General features: G+C 46.8%; 2 protein-coding genes across 2 annotated transcripts in view; both read left to right on the top strand.

Moving 5' to 3' along the window:
- The first annotated feature begins 7,349 nt into the window (after positions 1-7,349).
- Positions 7,350-19,270, top strand: part of LOC138215437 (activin receptor type-2B-like) — a 14,504-nt gene continuing 2,583 nt past the window's right edge. The window contains exons 1-7 of the mRNA XM_069177592.1: positions 7,350-7,884; positions 14,463-14,670; positions 16,998-17,104; positions 17,249-17,397; positions 17,870-18,013; positions 18,167-18,310; positions 18,420-18,568. Coding sequence (XP_069033693.1) covers positions 7,545-7,884; positions 14,463-14,670; positions 16,998-17,104; positions 17,249-17,397; positions 17,870-18,013; positions 18,167-18,310; positions 18,420-18,568 — 1,241 coding nt within the window. The 5' untranslated portion in view covers positions 7,350-7,544. The remainder of the gene's footprint in view (positions 7,885-14,462; positions 14,671-16,997; positions 17,105-17,248; positions 17,398-17,869; positions 18,014-18,166; positions 18,311-18,419; positions 18,569-19,270) is intronic.
- Positions 14,813-16,759, top strand: LOC138215421 (uncharacterized protein DDB_G0287625-like; the record flags this gene model as incomplete). Its single annotated transcript, XM_069177560.1, has 1 exon — positions 14,813-16,759. A coding segment is annotated over one exon (1,947 nt), but the record flags the coding sequence as incomplete, so codon positions are not given.

Raw genomic sequence — 19,270 nt, 5'->3', positions numbered from 1 at the left:
TTTGTGTTGATGTTGAGGTTTGTGTTGGTGTTTGTGTTGGTGTTGAGGTTTGTGTTGATGTTGAGGTTTGTGTTGGTGTTTGTGTTGGTGTTGAGGTTTGTGTTGGTGTTGGTGTTGATGTTGAGGTTTGTGTTGGTGTTTGTGTTGGTGTTGAGGTTTGTTCGTTGACTGAAGCTTCTTTTTCTAAATCACATCTTTTTTTTTGTTTCCTGCTTCGTTGGCATGAAAACTTCCTGACAGCTGTGTTGAGGTTTGTGTTGAGGTTTGTGTTTGTGTTTGTGTTGAGGTTTGTGTTGATGTTGAGGTTTGTGTTGGTGTTTGTGTTTGTGTTGAGGTTTGTGTTGATGTTGAGGTTTGTGTTGGTGTTTGTGTTGGTGTTGAGGTTTGTGTTGGTGTTGAGGTTTGTGTTGGTGTTGATGTTGAGGTTTGTGTTGGTGTTTGTGTTGGTGTTGAGGTTTGTGTTGATGTTGAGGTTTGTATTGATGTTGAGGTTTGTGTTGGTGTTTGTGTTGGTGTTGAGGTTTGTTTGTTGACTGAAGCTTCTTTTTCTAAATCACATCTTTTTTTTGTTTCCTGCTTCGTTGGCATGAAAACTTCCTGACAGCTGTGTTGAGGTTTGTGTTGAGGTTTGTGTTTGTTTGTGTTGAGGTTTGTGTTGGCGTTGAGGTTTGTGTTGATGTTGAGGTTTGTGTTGATGTTTGTGTTTGTGTTGAGGTTTGTGTTGGTGTTTGTGTTGAGGTTTGTGTTGATGTTGAGGTTTGTGTTGATGTTTGTGTTGAGGTTTGTGTTGATGTTGAGGTTTGTGTTGATGTTTGTGTTGAGGTTTGTGTTGATGTTGAGGTTTGTGTTGGTGTTTGTGTTGATGTTGAAGTTTGTGTTGATGTTAAGGTTTGTGTTGGTGTTTGTGTTGATGTTGAGGTTTGTGTTGATGTTGAGGTTTGTGTTGGTGTTTGTGTTTGTGTTGAGGTTTGTGTTAATGTTGAGGTTTGTGTTGGTGTTGATGTTGAGGTTTGTGTTGGTGTTTGTGTTGGTGTTGATGTTGAGGTTTGTGTTGATGTTGAGGTTTGTGTTGATGTTGAGGTTTGTGTTGGTGTTGAGGTTTGTGTTGGTGTTTGTGTTGATGTTGAGGTTTGTGTTGATGTTGAGGTTTGTGTTGATGTTGAGGTTTGTGTTGATGTTGAGGTATGTGTTGATGTTGAGGTTTGTGTTGATGTTTGTGTTTGTGTTGAGGTTTGTGTTGGTGTTTGTGTTTGTGTTGAGGTTTGTGTTGGTGTTGATGTTTGTGTTGATGTTTGTGTTTGTGTTGATGTTTGTGTTTGTGTTGAGGTTTGTGTTGGTGCTTGTGTTGCTGTTTGTGTTTGTGTTGATGTTGAGGTTTGTGTTGATGTTTGTGTTTGTGTTGAGGTTTGTGTTGGTGTTGGTGTTGAGGTTTGTGTTGATGTTTGTGTTTGTGTTGAGGTTTGTGTTGATGTTTGTGTTTGTGTTGAGGTTTGTGTTGGTGTTGAGGTTTGTGTTGATGTTGAGGTTTGTGTTGATGTTGAGGTTTGTGTTGGTTTGTGTTGGTGTTGAGGTTTGTGTTGATGTTGAGGTTTGTGTTGGTGTTTGTGTTGGTGTTGAGGTTTGTGTTGATGTTGAGGTTTGTGTTTGTGTTGATGTTGAGGTTTGTGTTGGTGTTTGTGTTGGTGTTGAGGTTTGTGTTGGTGTTGAGGTTTGTGTTGATGTTGAGGTTTGTGTTGGTGTTTGTGTTGGTGTTGAGGTTTATGTTGGTGTTGAGGTTTGTGTTGGTGTTGGTGTTGATGTTGAGGTTTGTGTTGGTGTTTGTGTTGGTGTTGAGGTTTGTGTTGGTGTTTGTGTTGGTGTTGAGGTTTGTTCGTTGACTGAAGCTTCTTTTTCTAAATCACATCTTTTTTTTTGTTTCCTGCTTCGTTGGCATGAAAACTTCCTGACAGCTGTGTTGAGGGTTGTGTTGAGGTTTGTGTTTGTGTTGAGGTTTGTGTTGGTGTTGAGGTTTGTGTTGATGTTGAGGTTTGTGTTGATGTTTGTGTTTGTGTTGGTGTTTGTGTTTGTGTTGAGGTTTGTGTTGATGTTGAGGTTTGTGTTGATGTTGAGGTTTGTGTTGATGTTGAGGTTTGTGTTGGTGTTTGTGTTGATGTTGAGGTTTGTGTTGATGTTAAGGTTTGTGTTGGTGTTTGTGTTGATGTTGAGGTTTGTGTTGACGTTGAGGCTTGTGTTGGTGTTTGTGTTTGTGTTGAGGTTTGTGTTAATGTTGAGATTTGTGTTGGTGTTTGTGTTGGTGTTGAGGTTTGTGTTGGTGTTGATGTTGAGGTTTGTGTTGGTGTTTGTGTTGGTGTTGAGGTTTGTGTTGAGGTTTGTGTTGGTGTTTGTGTTGATGTTGAGGTTTGTATTGATGTTGAGGTTTGTGTTGGTGTTTGTGTTGGTGTTGAGGTTTGTGTTGGTGTTGATGTTGAGGTTTGTGTTGGTGTTTGTGTTGGTGTTGAGGTTTGTGTTGATGTTGAGGTTTGTGTTGGTGTTTGTGTTGATGTTGAGGTTTGTATTGATGTTGAGGTTTGTGTTGGTGTTTGTGTTGGTGTTGAGGTTTGTTCGTTGACTGAAGCTTCTTTTTCTAAATCACATCTTTTTTTTGTTTCCTGCTTCGTTGGCATGAAAACTTCCTGACAGCTGTGTTGAGGTTTGTGTTTGTGTTTGTGTTTGTGTTGGTGTTGAGGTTTGTGTTGATGAGGTTTGTGTTGATGTTGAGGTATGTGTTGATGTTGAGGTTTGTGTTGATGTTGAGGTTTGTGTTGATGTTGAGGTTTGTGTTGGTGTTTGTGTTGATGTTGAGGTTTGTGTTGATGTTGAGGTATGTGTTGATGTTGAGGTATGTGTTGATGTTGAGGTTTGTGTTGGTGTTGAGGTTTGTGTTGATGTTGAGGTTTGTGTTGATGTTGAGGTATGTGTTGATGTTGAGGTTTGTGTTGATGTTGAGGTATGTGTTGATGTTGAGGTATGTGTTGATGTTGAGGTTTGTGTTGATGTTGAGGTTTGTGTTGATGTTGAGGTTTGTGTTGGTGTTGAGGTTTGTGTTGATGTTGAGGTTTGTGTTGATGTTTGTGTTTGTGTTGAGGTTTGTGTTGGTGTTTGTGTTTGTGTTGAGGTTTGTGTTGGTGTTGATGTTTGTGTTGATGTTTGTGTTTGTGTTGAGGTTTGTGTTGGTGCTTGTGTTGGTGTTGAGGTTTGTGTTGGTGTTTGTGTTTGTGTTGAGGTTTGTGTTGATGTTGAGGTTTGTGTTGATGTTTGTGTTTGTGTTGAGGTTTGTGTTGGTGTTTGTGTTGAGGTTTGTGTTGATGTTTGTGTTTGTGTTGAGGTTTGTGTTGATGTTGAGGTTTGTGTTGATGTTTGTGTTGATGTTGAGGTTTGTGTTGGTGTTGAGGTTTGTTTTGGTGTTTATGTTTGTCTCATCGTAGAGCTCTTGATGTCAGTAAATGATACGTTTGATGCCGTCCCGCCGATCGGACCAACACCACCTGCACATCTTCTGCGCTTAACTCAAAGTTACCTCTGACCAACGACCATACTGTCTCACACACACACACACACACACACACACACACAAACACATACACACAGACAGACAGACAGACAGACAGACACACTACACACACACACACACACACACACACACACACACACACACACACACACACAGGAGAGCTTTCTGTCTCCTACCAGTTTAATCCATGTCAATATTGAACAGAGCGGATGCAATCATCTCAGCCAAACTAAAGAAGCTCTGGCAAACTCCCAGCTAATCACACACACACACACACTCACACACACACACACACACACACACACACACACACACACACACACACATAAGCTGCGGGCAATTAGTGTCTGGAACCCTTCTGTGTGCTCTTCAAAAAGACAGTGTTTTTAGCAGGGGAATAAATACGTGTGTTTGTGTGTTTGTGTGTTCTGTAATGAATCCGTCTGGGAGGCGACAAACAGCAGAATTAGTTTCATCCAAGCGGCCCGCAGCAACTGCAGAAGATCAACAGGGATGTGAAGACATCGGTCCTCCAACATGACATGAAGCAGATTTTACATCAAACTCTGTAAACAGTCAACAGAGAACCTTGAAAGTCTTCAGAAAGTCTACGGCCATGAAGCGACGAGCCGGGCGAGGTGTTCTGATGACATCACGTTTCAAGAGGGGCGGAGCTTCACCGTCCGAGACCGAAGAAGTCTTCAGGTCAGGAGACACCAGGTGGGTTTTCTTGGTGTCACCGTGAATTGGTCCCCCAGAGTCAGACTGTCAACACCGAGTTCCACCGGGACCTTCTGAGCTTCTGTTCTGGTTCCTAGTCTTCAGGTCAGTCTGGGTTTGGTGCTTCCTGTTTGACTGTGTCTCGTTTCACTTCCTGTCCTTTGCATGATTGTTGGCCCCGCCCCCTGATTAGTTCCACCTGTCCCTCGTTGTCCTTCCCTCTCTGCTGTATTCAGTCTGTGTGCTCTTCTTCTTCTTCCCTCTTTGTCACTTTGTTTCAGTTTCCTGTCTGTTGCTGCATCTTTGAAACCGAGAGAACACGAACCACCTGAACTGCGGTGCCATGGCAACAGGGATGCAAGGGACAAGTCAGAAAACCAATATTGGATGTTTCTAATCTTTGGGCACTGCTTTAAAAACAGCCATGACTCTGTAGTGGAAATCACTGCATGGGCTCAGGAACACTCGGCTGTAAGTCGACGTGTTTTTTTCCCCCAAAATCTGATATCTGCTCCAGTTTCAGGTATCGAGTCGCTCAGAGCTGCAGACAGACGGCCACCAGCAGCTCTTACTGTAAAATGTGTGGGTGCACCTCGACTCTCAGAGTACCAACACACACGGTCAATGCGTGTGCGTGTACACATGTGTGAGCGTAGGAGTTGTGGTGAGTTCAGACATGTTTGCCGCTCACGTCTCCCAGTTTCTGGATGCGAGTTTGATGCGGAGCCAAGAATAACACAGCTGTCTGGTTCATGTCTGCGTTTTGTCTGAACTTATGTAACTTCAGCTGACGGCAGAGGAAGCAGCGCTCAGTCAGACGGAGTACATCTCTGAGCTACTTCACTGCAGTCCGGGCGCCTCATGATGCAACCCTGTTCACAAAGTAGTAGGAACGCTGAGTAAAGTGTAAATAAAAACACAATGAACACAATGATTTTGAAATCATGTAAACATAACAAATTTAAAACTGAGAAATTGTATTGTTTTATAAAATTATATTCTCATTCGTTTGGGAACTGAGGAGACCAGTTTCTGGAGTTTTGAAAGTGAAATGTGGTCTCTGCCTACCTGAGGGCCTGAAGTTTTTGGTCTTGTTTCTTGCGCAGAGATTTCTCCGGATTCTCTGATTCTTTTTTGAGATGAAGAAAATAATTAGATAATTGAACGCGGTCAAACACTTTAACTCAGAACAGGAAGCCTGAACTCTCTGCAGCTTTAAGGACATTTTCACACAAATCATTTTAGAACATAGAAATGATCCGTCTGGTTTTGGTTGAATTTCCCTCCAGATTTACCCAGAAACACTAGTCAGACTTCCAGCTGCATCTCTTTATATCCTGGATGTTCAGACCTATTTAAATATTATTGATTATTACTTTAATATTTTTTTATTCAAGTTTTGATTTCTTCAGAATAAAAGCAGAACACAGAAACCAAATCAGGTGTTTTCTTTTTCTGTTGTGATGATGCTGCACAAGTTGATTCGCTGACTTCCTCTCACCACTGTGCTGCAGCTCGGAGAGGAGTGTTGATTACCCATGATGCCTCAGTGTCCCTGCTGTTGACCATAATGCACAGAGCGGCTGTGTTGCAGGATGGCTCTCCCTCTTTCATTACATTCCTGTCTTTGTACTTAAACATCCGGGCTCTCTCTCTCTTTAGGAGCCATTTTGGACTCAGTTCAGCTCCGCTGCACAATCAGCCGTCAAGTGCTGCAAAAGGAAAGGCGAGACTTCCGGTCAAGACTGTCAAAATAAAAGCAATCCGCTGCCTGAAACAGCATTGCTGCTGTTTGCCCTGCTGTGATTCCTTCAGTCTGATGATCTGTGAGAAGAAGAAAAACATTTCCAGCAGGTTTTTATCTTTAAAGATGATAAAAAAGTGAAAATCTGAAAGTTTTAATTCTTAATTCACCGTCGGTGAGATTTAACTCACTGACGGTGTTGGAGTGGAAACAGTTTGGAGATGAACTACTGAAGTTTCATTCAGCAGAGAGAACCACAGCAGAGACATCCTGTCTTCAAGCTGACCGTCTGTCCGTGTGTCCTTCTGTCCTTCCGTCCATCCGTCTGTCCTTCCTTCCGCCCCTTTGTCCTTCCGTCCGTCTGTCCTTCTTTCCGTCTGTCTTTCTATCCGTCCCTCCTTCTGTCCGTCCTTCTGTCCGTCTGTCTTTCTGTCCGTCCTGTCACCCTGAACGAGATGTCTCAAGAATGTCTTGATGGAATTCCTTCAAATTTGGCACAAATGTTCACTTGGTCCGAAGAATTAATTGATTACATTTTGGGGTCAAAGGTCACTGTAACCTGTGATGGTTTTTGGACTGTTTTTAAACCCAGTTTTGGACCACTTTTATAAAGACTTTGGACTAATTTTAGACTAAATTTAAACTGATTTGGACTTTGGTTTGGACTCTATTTTGGACTCTAGTTTGGACTTTGGTTTGGACTCTAGTTTGGACTTTGGTTTGGACTCTGGTTTGGACTTTGGTTTGGACTCTGGTTTGGACTTAGGTTTGGACTCTGGTTTGGACCCTGGTTTGGACCCTGGTTTGGACTTTGGTTTGGACTCTGGTTTGGACTTAGGTTTGGACTCTGGTTTGGACTTAGGTTTGGACTTAGGTTTGGACTCTGGTTTGGACTTAGGTTTGGACTCTGGTTTGGACTTAGGTTTGGACTCTGGTTTGGACTCTGGTTTGGACCCTGGTTTGGACTTTGGTTTAGACTCTGGTTTGGACTCTGGTTTGGACTCTTTCAGACTTGGTAAATGGTGTGAACTGGTGGCTCTAATCTGAAGCTGTGCTTACTGTATAGATCTTCTGTAATGTCGGGCTGAACGTGTGTGAAGCATCGTCTGCTGTCATGGAAACGACTCTGTGTCCTATCAGAATCAGATTTATGAAGTTTTACATGTATGTTATGAGAGTGAACAGACGTGGAGGGAGACTGACAGCTGACTGATGGAGGAGAAAAAGGAAATGAAGATAAAACACATTGCCGAGCCCGCTCCTTTTATTTTGAAACCGGAAGCAGGACGTGCAGGGCCGGCCGGTGCAGCTTGACGACCCTCCTGCCTGCTTGTCCCCAGCAGCCCCGACCAGAGAGGGGGCGAGAGGACAAGGCGGTGGAGGGCTACTTAGCCTCAGAGAGGGAGGGACACGGCCGGAGGAGCTGCTGCGGGCTGCGGACTCACATTCAGGGACTGCTGCTGCCGGATCACCCCGCGGGGACGGACTGGAAGTGACCCGGGGCTCTGCCGCCGCTGCTGCCCGCCCTGCATGGCCCCGGACCCGCTGGGAACTTGTCCGAAGAGCCGTGCGGGTCTGGTGCGTTTTGGAGGAGCAGCAGCAGGAGGAGGAGGAGGAGGAGGAGGGGGCTGGCTGGATTATCACACACATACACACATACTGCACTACAAAAGCCCCGTGGACGCGGTGGTCTCCCGGAGCCGGGCCTGGCTGCGGGTCGCGGTTTCACGCAGCGTCCCTCCTGGAGTGCTCTTTAAATGTTGGAGGACCCGGACGGCAGCAGGAGACACGCGGAGACCGCCTCCGACTAGCGGGACCATGAGGCTGTCCTGGCCGGCTCGCGCACTCTTGCTGGGAACTTTGTGTGCAGGTAAGAGCTGTGTGTTGTGTGGGTGAACAGCTGCGGGCACGAGGACAAGTTCGGGGCTTGAACGCGGGGTTTGCGGGCAGCTGCACACCGTGACCCGGGTCTGTGGAGCGGAACGGCTCGGCTCGGCCCTGTTCCTCCCGGACTGTCCTCGGTCTGCAGTTCTGGAGGATTTCTTCCAGCAGCACATGGCAGAGCGGGACTCGTGCTGGACCCGGGTCCTGGTCCGGGTCCGACCCAGACCTCAGAGTGAATGTTTGCTGGGTGACAGGAACAGTTAGTCCGGACCGGATGTGGATTTATTCTGTGATCTGAGGCTGCCTTGTCAGAGGTGGACTGAGAATTCTGGAGCGCGCCGTGTCCTGGTTCTGAGGTTGGGGTCTGAGGTGTGCGTCTGCAGGTCGGAGCCTTCCGCTTTGTCTCGGCACGGTTCGGCTGCAGAAGTCACCTCAGTCCAGCCTGCATGTGCATTCACTGGCAGTTGTGTTTGGCTGCATTTCGGGGGCTTGGTTGCAGCTTCGCGTGCACGCGCGCGCTGGCTGCTGCTCCATTGTCTGCTCAGGCATGCAGGCGGATCGATAATCGATCAGCATAGCGCGCGCAGCTCAGTTGAAGAATAAAAAACAGCTCTTTGTCTTTTTCCTTTATTCTGTTTTTTCCTCCCCTCGCGAGCGCCTCACGTGTGTGTGTTTTACTACGACTGGATGAATGGAGCGGCTCCGTCATGTGGCCTCGTAGTAGTGGAGAGGAGGCGTGGGCGCGTGCGTGCATAAAAAAATACTACACAGACACTCACACGTGGAAAACCTCAAATGATCCCGGAATATTCCGGGAATGTTCCCAGGATGATGATGATGATGATGATGGTGAAGATGGGGAAGATGATGGTGATGATGATGATGATGATGGTGATGTGATGGTGATGTGATGATGATGATGATGGTGAAGAAGGGGAAGATGATGATGATGGGGAAGATGATGGTGATGATGACGATGATGGTGAAGATGATGATGATGGTGATGATGATGATGGTGGTGATGGTGGTGATAATGATGGTGATGATGATGATGGTGATGGTGGTGAAGATGATGATGGTGATGATGGTGGGGAAGGTGATGATGATGGTGAAGATAATGATGATGATGGTGATGGTGGTGATGATGGTGATGATGAAGATGGTGATGGTGGAGATGATGATGATGATGGTGGTGATGGAGATGATGGTGGTGAAGATGGTGAAGATGGTGATGATGATGATGGTGGTGATGATGGCGATGATGATGATGGTGCAGCTGATGATGTCATGTTTCTCTAATTAACAGAGTCTGTGTTGCCATAGTGATGATGGTGATCTATCAGTGATGTTTGTTTGTTTTGAGATGATGGAGACACTTTCAGTACCGCATCACACAGTAGCTGTTACATTATTACATTACATTACATTATTACATTATTACATTACATTACATTATTACATTACATTACATTATTACATTATTACATTACATTACATTATTACATTACATTATTACATTATTACATTACATTATTACATTACATTATTACATTACATTATTACATTACATTACATTATTACATTACATTATTACATTATTACATTACATTACATTATTACATTACATTATTACATTATTACATTACATTTCATTACATTACATTACATTATTACATTACATTTCATTTATCTGACTCTTTTATCCAAAGCGACTTACAATAAGTTCATTTCAACCATGAGGGTACAAAACCAGAACAACAAGAATCAAGAAAATATAATTTCTTTCAGAAAGCCAAACTACAAAGTTCTATCAGTAAGTTCTATTTTAAGATACTAAAGTTCTACTGTTCAAGGTAAAGGAGGAGGAGGAGGAGAAGGAGGAGGTGGTGTGTTTTTAGTTTGTGGTGGAAGATGTTCAGAGTGTCTGCTGTCCTGATGTCGGTGGAGCTCATTTTACCATTTAGGAGCCAGGACTGCAAACAGTCATGATTTTGTAGAGTGCTTAACTCAGTGAGGAGCAACAAGCTGATTGGTAGAAGCAGAGCGGAGGGAGGGGCTGGGATGTAGGGTTGGACCATGTCCTGGATGTAGAGGAAGAGGAGGAGAAGGAGGAGCGGAGTAGCGTGAGTGAATCTAGGAGGTTAAAGATCAGTCGAGCTGCTGTATTCTGGATGAGCTGCAGAGGTCAGATGGTACTAACAGGTAGACCTGCTAGGAGGGAGTTACAGTAGTCCAGATGTGAGATGACCAGAACCTGGACCAGAGCCTGGACCAGAGCCTGGACCAGAGCCTGGACCAGAACCTGCACCTCCTTCTGAGTGAGAAGAGGACGTATTCTCCTGATGTTGTGCAGCATGTATCTACAGGAACGTGTTGTTGCAGTGATGTTGGCAGTAAGAGAGAGTTGACTGTGGAGTGTCTCCGAGGTTCTTATCAGTCAGGGTCGGGATAACAGAGTTGTTGAAGGTAGTAGTCAGGTCGAGGGTGGGAGAGTCTTTCCCTGGAAGGAAGAGCAGGTCGGTCTTGTGGAGGTTGATTTCCAGGTGGTGTGAGGACATCCACTGAGAGATGTCAGTCAGACAGACAGAGATTCATGCTGCTACCTGTGTTTCAGATCTGGAAAAGAGAGGATCAGTTGGGTGTCATCAGCATAGCTGTGGTAGGAAAAGACATGCGAGTGAAGGACAGAGCCGAGAGAGTCGGTGTAGAGAGAAGAGGAGGGGACCCGGGACGGAGCCTTGAGGGACACCAGTAGTGAGAGGACAAGGTTCAGACACAAATCCTCTCCAAGTTCCCCGGTAGGTGAGGTCGTTGAGGTAGGATGAGAACAAGGAGAGAGCAGAGCCTGAGACACCGAGGTCCTGAAGGAGGAAAGAAGGATCTGGTGGTTCACTGTGTCAAATGCAGCAGATGACATCACAATGACCTCATCCCACTGTAGCTGTGACATCACAATGACCTCATCACACAGTAGCTCTGACATCACACAGATAGATGCAGCTCAGAGCAACCAGCAGATGAACTGCACCTTCATCACCTCCTTCATCACCACCTTCACACTCATCCTCACTGGAAACATTCTGTAATGCTGCTGAGCGGAAATCAGAGAATCTTCATCAGTTTGTTTTGTTCTGATCAGTGTTGTTGTTGTTGTTGTTGTTGTTGAAGAAACAGAATCCCTGAGTTGCCCCCTCACTGCTCTGACTCCCTGCAGCGGCGTGGGGAGGGGGGGTGATGGGGGATGGGTTGCTGAGATTTAAAGGACCAGTGCCTGTTCTTTTCTTCCTCTGCTCCCCCCAGTAAAAGGCAGTGTCGTCTGCTTTGTGTTGGACGGCTGTAAAGTTTGGAGTCTAACTGTGGCAGATGGGGGGGGGGGGCTCCCATTCATTGACACAGTGATGTACCCCCCCCACCCCCCCTCCATCTGTGTGTGTGTGTGTTGTTATCAGTTGTTTGGATTGCATCAGACTCCTCTTATCAGCTGTTAAAACGTGAACCCTCATGTGCACACTTGGCCTCGTGCACGCTCCTATGCCGAGGTGTTGTGTCCTGCAGGTCCAGGTGGAGGCTGCAGGACCAGGAGTCTCGTCCGGACTCTGTACATGTGAATAAACGTGTCTCGGGTCCATGTGGACCTTCTCTGGATTTACACGGACCAGCATCTCTCTGAAACCAGAACCAAGACCTGCTGGACAGAACCAGGAACCACTTTCACAAGACTTCTAGTAAAGGTCTTATCAATCTGAAGCAAGTCTGGTGTCTGAACCAGGTCTGGTGTCTAAACAGGTCTGGTATCTGAACCAGGTCTGGTATCTGAACCAGATCTGGTATCTGAACCAAGTCTGGTGTCTGAACCAAGTCCGGTGTCTGAACAGGTCTGGTATCTGAACCAAGTCTGGTGTCTGAACCAAGTCTGGTGTCTGAACAGGTCTGGTATCTGAACCAAGTCTGGTGTCTGAACAGGTCTGGTGTCTAAACAGGTCTGGTATCTGAACCAAGTCTGGTGTCTGAACAGGTCTGGTATCTGAACCAAGTCTGGTGTCTGAACCAAGTCTGGTGTCTGAACAGGTCTGGTGTCTAAACAGGTCTGGTGTCTGAACCAAGTCTGGTGTCTGAACAGGTCTGGTGTCTGAACCAAGTCTGGTGTCTGAACAGGTCTGGTATCTGAACCAAGTCTGGTGTCTGAACAGGTCTGGTATCTGAACCAAGTCTGGTGTCTGAACCAAGTCTGGTGTCTGAACCAAGTCTGGTGTCTGGACAGGTCTGGTGTCTAAACAGGTCTGGTATCTGAACCAAGTCTGGTGTCTGAACCAAGTCTGGTGTCTGAACAGGTCTGATATCTGAACCAAGTCTGGTATCTGAACCAAGTCTGGTGTCTGAACCAAGTCTGGTATCCGAACAAGGTCTGGATGTAACTGGATACTGTGCGAGCGCAGGTGGTCTCCGTCTGTCTCCGTCTTCAGGTTGTCCTGCGGAGGGACAGATGCCGGCGGGACGAGCAGACTGTCCTCTCTTTGTCGTTTCCACGGCAATGAGGCCAGCCGTCCTGCAGGTCAGCTCTATTGTCTGCAGCCCTCTGTGCTGTCAGGCTGTGATGGATGTGTGTGTGTGTGTGTGTGTGTGTGTGTGTGTGTGTGTGTGTGTGTGTGTGTGTGTGTGTGTGTGTGTGTGTGTGTGTGTGTCTCTGGGATTCCAGCTGGATGAAGTCCAGGACTCAATCGAGGAGTGAAACGAGTCAGATATTTAGAGCTCGTTTTTAACTTCACGTGTGAATCAACGTTGAAGCTGTCGACAGTTTGTTTTGATTGTTTTGATCCAAAATGTTTGAACCTCCCTGTTAAAGAGTAACATATTACATGTATCGTGTAACATGTTACATGTATCGTGTAACATGCAACATGCTGCACATCAGGAATATTCCACCTGTATTGTGTTTTTCTTCCTGTGTTGAACTCAGAGAAGCATCACGGAGCTCAAAGTGATAAAAAGAGTGTAAAGTGAGGTATGTTTCCAGAACAGACCGTCTGTGACTGAAATATAGAACAAAGAACACATCTGCCTTCAAAATAAGAGCTTTACATGTTTTAAATCTCATTTATTCAAAACTAAAACTAAGTTCAGTCTCTTCCAGCTGGAAGTGGAGAAAACTCATTGAACATGTTCCTCCTTCCATCATAAGACCACATTACCCACAAACCCCAGCACTTGCTGTTGTGGTGAGCTAGCAGCAGTTTGCTTTGATGGTGAGAGGAGAGGGGGCGGGGCCTAATGATTGGAAAGTCAGTTTGATTTTGAAAGGAGACTGTATGTCCTAAAACTTTTATCAGAGTTTCTGTTCACGATGATTTTGATGGAAAATCGTAGGAATTTTCCAAAATAACAAACTGCTGCAGGTGTTGTGGAGATTGATTACATTTCGGTTAGTTATTGGAGGAGCTGAATATTCTCTCCATTTTAGCTCCATTTTTGGTCTCCACCACATACGAGTTCATTGTGTGTTTTTATCTGCTAACTGAGCGACCGCGTTCTCACGACCTCAAACCGACTCAGACGTCCGTATCCATCGTATTGTTCTGAAAAGCAGCGACGAGTGTGAGAAAAGACGAGACGGGACATGTCTATACTGCATGTGTGACCTCCGACCTCCAGGGCTTCCTAGTGACACGGCTGCAGACGAGTGCGGAATGCAAATATGTGTGTGTGTGTGTGTGTGTGTGTGTGTGTGTGTGTGTGTGTGTGTGTGTGTGTGTGTGTGTGCGTGCGTGCGTGCGTGCGCGCGTGCGTGCAGCACTTTTATAATGCAAAATGACCGCATACGAATTATTAAGAGCCTTTGTGTTCTCCAGACACGAAGGTCAGAGGTCAAACACACACAAAGACACACACGGGCATCTGGCAAGCCGATTGTCTGCGTGTGCATATGTTAGAGATCATAGGGCAACATATGAGATGCAAAGCCATGGGAACTCTTCACACACACACACAAATAGAATTAAAATGATTGAAATAGTCAAGCGATCTTCACAATATTTATAAATGAGCTGCTTGTGTTGAAACTTGTTGATTATCAATAAAATAATTCTGTGATGAATTATTATCATGTTTCATTTAAAGGAGCCACACCGTGAGCAGCATTAAAACACAGAACATGCCTTCATATGTGGGGAACACGGTTAGAACATGTTCCGTATCAGCGATCATCAAACACCAGTTTAATGATCCAAAAATAAAAGTACGAATCTATTCCATCATTATTACATGTACATGTGTTTTATTTTGAAAGGGGCTGGATGTGAAGTCACACCTGAAGCTAGTGTGAGTGTGTGTGAGATGACCTCATTCTTGTATGACCTCAAAGGTCACATCTGGTGCCCATAAATCCCTGCATCTGAAGCTCTTTGATGACGGCTGTCTGAAGCCGCTCAGTGTGTGTGTGTGTGTGTGTGTGTGTGTGTGTGTGAGTGTGAGTGAGTGACTGAGTGCACAGAAGCTGCTGAGCTGCACAGCGCCCCCTGCAGCAGCTTCCTGTCTCTCCCACTGACGCCCTCTCTCTCTGTTCTGCAGGACTGAGCCTGGCGTCGGTGGACACCAGGGAGTGTTTGTACTACAACGTGAACTACGAGATCGAGAAGACGAACCAGAGCGGCGTGGAGCGCTGCGAGGCCGAGAAGGACAAACGTCTGCACTGCTACGCTTCCTGGAGGAACAACTCAGGCTCCATCGAGCTGGTGAAGAAAGGATGCTGGCTGGACGACTTCAACTGCTACGACCGGTACCAGCACACACACACACACACACACACACACACACACACACACACACACACACACACACACACACACACTCACAGCCGTACTAACAGTCACACCAACAGTCACACCAACAGTCGCACCAACAGTCGTACTAACAGTCGTACTAACAGCCGCACCAACAGTCGTACTAACAGTCGCACCAACAGTCGTACTAACAGTCGCACCAACAGTCGTACTAACAGTCGCAACAACAGTAGTACTAACACTCGTATTAACAGTCGCACCAACAGTCGTACCAACAGTCGTACTAACAGTCACAACAACAGTAGTACTAACACTCGTACCAACAACCGTATTAACACTCGCACCAACAGCCGTATTAACACTCGCACCAACAGTCGTACTAACAGTCGCACCAACAGCCGTATTAACACTCGCACCAACAGCCGTACTAACAGTCGCACCAACAGTCGTACTAACAGTCGCACCAACAGCCGTATTAACACTCGCACCAACAGTCGTACCAACAGCCGTATTAACACTCGCACCAACAGTCGTACTAACAGTCGCACCAACAGCCGTACTAACAGTCGCACCAACAGTCGTACTAACAGTCGCACCAACAGCCATATTAACACTCGCACCAACAGTCGTACTAACAGTCGCACCAACAGCTGTACTAACAGTCGCACCAACAGTCGTACTAACAGTCGCACCAACAGCCGTACTAACAGTCGCACCAACAGTCGTACTAACAGTCGCACCAACAGCCGTACTAACAGTCGCACCAACAGCCGTACTAACAGTCGCACCAACAGCCGTACTAACAGTCGCACCAACAGCCGTATTAACACTCGCACCAACAGTCGTACTAACAGTCGCACCAACAGCCGTACTAACAGTCGCACCAACAGCCGTATTAACACTCGCACCAACAGTCGTACTAACAGTCGCACCAACAGCCGTACTAACAGTCGCACCAACAGCCGTATTAACACTCGCACCAACAGTCGTACTAACAGTCGCACCAACAGCCGTACTAACAGTCGCACCAACAGTCGTACTAACAGTCGCACCAACAGCCGTATTAACACTCGCACCAACAGTCGTACTAACAGTCGCACCAACAGCTGTACTAACAGTCGCACCAACAGCCGTATTAACACTCGCACCAACAGTCGTACTAACAGTCGCACCAACAGCCGTACTAACAGTCGCACCAACAGTCGTACTAACAGTCGCACCAACAGCCGTACTAACAGTCGCACCAACAGTCGTACTAACAGTCGCACCAACAGCTGTACTAACAGTCGCACCAACAGCCGTATTAACACTCGCACCAACAGTCGTACTAACAGTCGCACCAACAGCCGTACTAACAGTCGCACCAACAGCCGTACTAACAGTCGCACCAACAGCCGTACTAACAGTCGCACCAACAGCCGTATTAACAGTCGCACCAACAGCCGTATTAACACTCGCACCAACAGTCGTACTAACAGTCGCACCAACAGCCGTACTAACAGTCGCACCAACAGCCGTATTAACACTCGCACCAACAGTCGTACTAACAGTCGCACCAACAGCCGTACTAACAGTCGCACCAACAGCCGTACTAACAGTCGCACCAACAGCCGTACTAACACTCGCACCAACAGCCGTACTAACAGTCGCACCAACAGCCGTACTAACACTCGCACCAACAGCCGTACTAACAGTCGCACCAACAGTCGTACTAACAGTCGCACCAACAGTCGTGCTAGCACTCGCACCAACAGCCGTACTAACACTCGCACCAACAGTCGTGCTAGCACTCGCACCAACAGTCGTGCTAACAGTCGCACCAACAGTCGTACCAACAGTCGCACCAACAGTCATGCTAACAGTCGCACCAACAGTCGTACCAACAGTCGCACCAACAGTCGTGCTAGCACTCGCACCAACAGCCGTACTAACAGTCACACCAACAGTCGCACCAACAGTCGTGCTAGCACTCGCACCAACAGCCGTACTAACAGTTGCACCAACAGTTGTACTAACAGTCTCATCAATGTCTTCCATATAAAAACAGGAAGGAGCTGCAGAACCGAGCCAAGCGCCTGTGATTGATTGTTACGTTGTGGCAGGTTTCAGGTTAAGGAACAGCTGACTGACAGCAACCAATCAGAGCAGAGTTTAGAGCATCTGCGGCAACAAGGGTCACATTTAAATCAGAACATTTTAAATTAGTAAAGAACATCGTCAAACACACTCTGCTGATTCCAAACCATCTCCAGACCTGGAAGACAGAGAGTCTGACGGTGTGTGTGTGTGTGTGTGTGTGTGTGTGTGTGTGTGTGTGTCTCAGAGAGGAGTGTGTGGCCACTGAGGAGAGTCCGCAGGTCTTCTTCTGCTGCTGTGAAGGAAACTTCTGCAACGAGAGGTTCACCCACCTGCCGGATGTCACTGGACCACGTGAGTCACCCATCTGTTTATGTGTGTGTGTGATTCATTCATGATTTATTCAGCAGAACAAACTGTGAATCAGTCTGCTGACGTTCATTATTATAAGTTGATGAATGTGTTTGTACGTTTTGATCAGAGTGTGACTCTTCGCAGTGATTAAGGCTCCGCCCCCCAGCGTCGGCGTGCTGAACGTGTTGATTTACTGCCTGCTGCCCGTCACCATGCTGTCCATCACACTGCTCACCGCCATCTGGATGTACCGACACCGGAAACCTCCCTACGGACATGTGGACATCACCGAGGTGCTGCTGACATCACACACGCTGACATCACACCCTTACAGCCGCCGTCACCTTTAAACTGTCACTGCAAACTTCAGACTTCAAACTTTAAACTTTACAAACATGTTTAATTTTATCTTTGAAAATATGAACCTGAAACCATCACAGAGAGAAATATAAAATAAATACATTCCTGCATGTCCAGTAAGCTCCATCTGGTGACGGCCTGCTGGTACTGCAGCTTTACTCACACTTCCTGTTCAACTCAAAGGAACACATGATGTCATTGTGGTGTCATAGGTGAATGACCTCTGACCTCTGAGGACAAGCAAACATTAAAGCTGTTGTTTAGTAGTTTGAACAAGTCTTCAGTCTTTCAGAGGAAGAAAAGCAGAAGATGAAAATATCCAACTGATGTTCTGTTTCTGAGTGACGGAGACAGCGATCAGAACACTTTCATTAAACCTTAAACATGAAACCCCGCCCCCTCTAGGATCCCGGCCCTCCTCCCGCCTCCCCCCTGCTGGGTCTGAAGCCCCTGCAGCTGCTGGAGGTGAAAGCCAGGGGGCGCTACGGCTGCGTGTGGAAGGCCCAGATGATGAACGAATACGTGGCTGTCAAGATCTTCCCCATCCAGGTACAGAGTCCTGCTGACTCCTCCCACCTACTACTGACTCCTCCCACCTGCTGTTATCTCCACAACCTGTAACATCTCTTCTTCCTCTTTCTCCTCTTCTTCCTTTCCCTCCTCCTCCTACTCTTCCACCCCTCCACCCAACCCCCCTGACAGAACAAGGAGTCGTGGCAGAGTGAGACAGAGGTCTTCACCACGCCAGGTATGAGGCATGAGAACATCCTGAGGTACATCGCCGCAGAGAAACGAGGGAATCACCTGGAGGCCGAACTGTGGCTCATCACGGAGTTCCACGAGAGGGTGAGGAAGAGGAGGAGGAGGAGGAAAAGGAGAAGGGGGAGGGGGAGGACCGCATAGATATTTAAATCTCCGTCGGGTCTGCTGGTTCTGATGGACTTCCTGTCTGCAGGGCTCTCTGTCGGACTTCCTGAAGGGGAACGCGGTCAGCTGGTCCGAGCTGTGTCACATCGCTGAGTCAACGGCGCGCGGCCTGGCGTACCTGCACGAGGACATCCCCCGACTCAAAGGGGAGGGGCCAAAACCGGCCATTGCTCACAGGTGTCTCCTGAAGCTCCTCCCACCTCAGTGGAGAGAGGACACCTGAACACAAACATACACACTCACACACTCACACACACACACACACACACAGAGACATACACACTCACACACTCACACATACACTCAGACACACACACACTCACACACTCACACATACACTCAGACACACACACTCACACACACACACACTCACACACTCACACATACACTCAGACATACACACACTCACACACACACACTCACACACACACTCACACACTCACACATACACACATACACTCAGACACACACACTCACACACACACACACTCACACACTCACACATACACTCAGACACACACACTCACACACACACACACTCACACACTCACACATACACTCAGACATACACACACTCACACACACACACTCACACACACACTCACACACTCACACACTCACACATACACACATACACTCAGACATACACACACTCACTCACACACACTCACACATACACACACACACACACACACTCACACTCACACACTCACACACACACTCACACATACACACACACACTCAGACATACACACACTCACTCACACATACACACTCACACATACACACACACACACACACACTCACACTCACACACTCACACACACACTCACACATACACACACACACACTCACTCACACATACACACACTCACTCAC

The sequence above is a fragment of the Embiotoca jacksoni genome, unplaced genomic scaffold, assembly GCF_022577435.1.
Source record: "Embiotoca jacksoni isolate LCO1_2020_lvr unplaced genomic scaffold, fEmbJac1.0.p SCAF_75, whole genome shotgun sequence".
NCBI classification, from domain to species: Eukaryota; Metazoa; Chordata; class Actinopteri; family Embiotocidae; genus Embiotoca; species Embiotoca jacksoni.
Note: the sequence above shows the minus strand (reverse complement) of the source record. Positions and strands in the feature narration are given on the sequence as shown.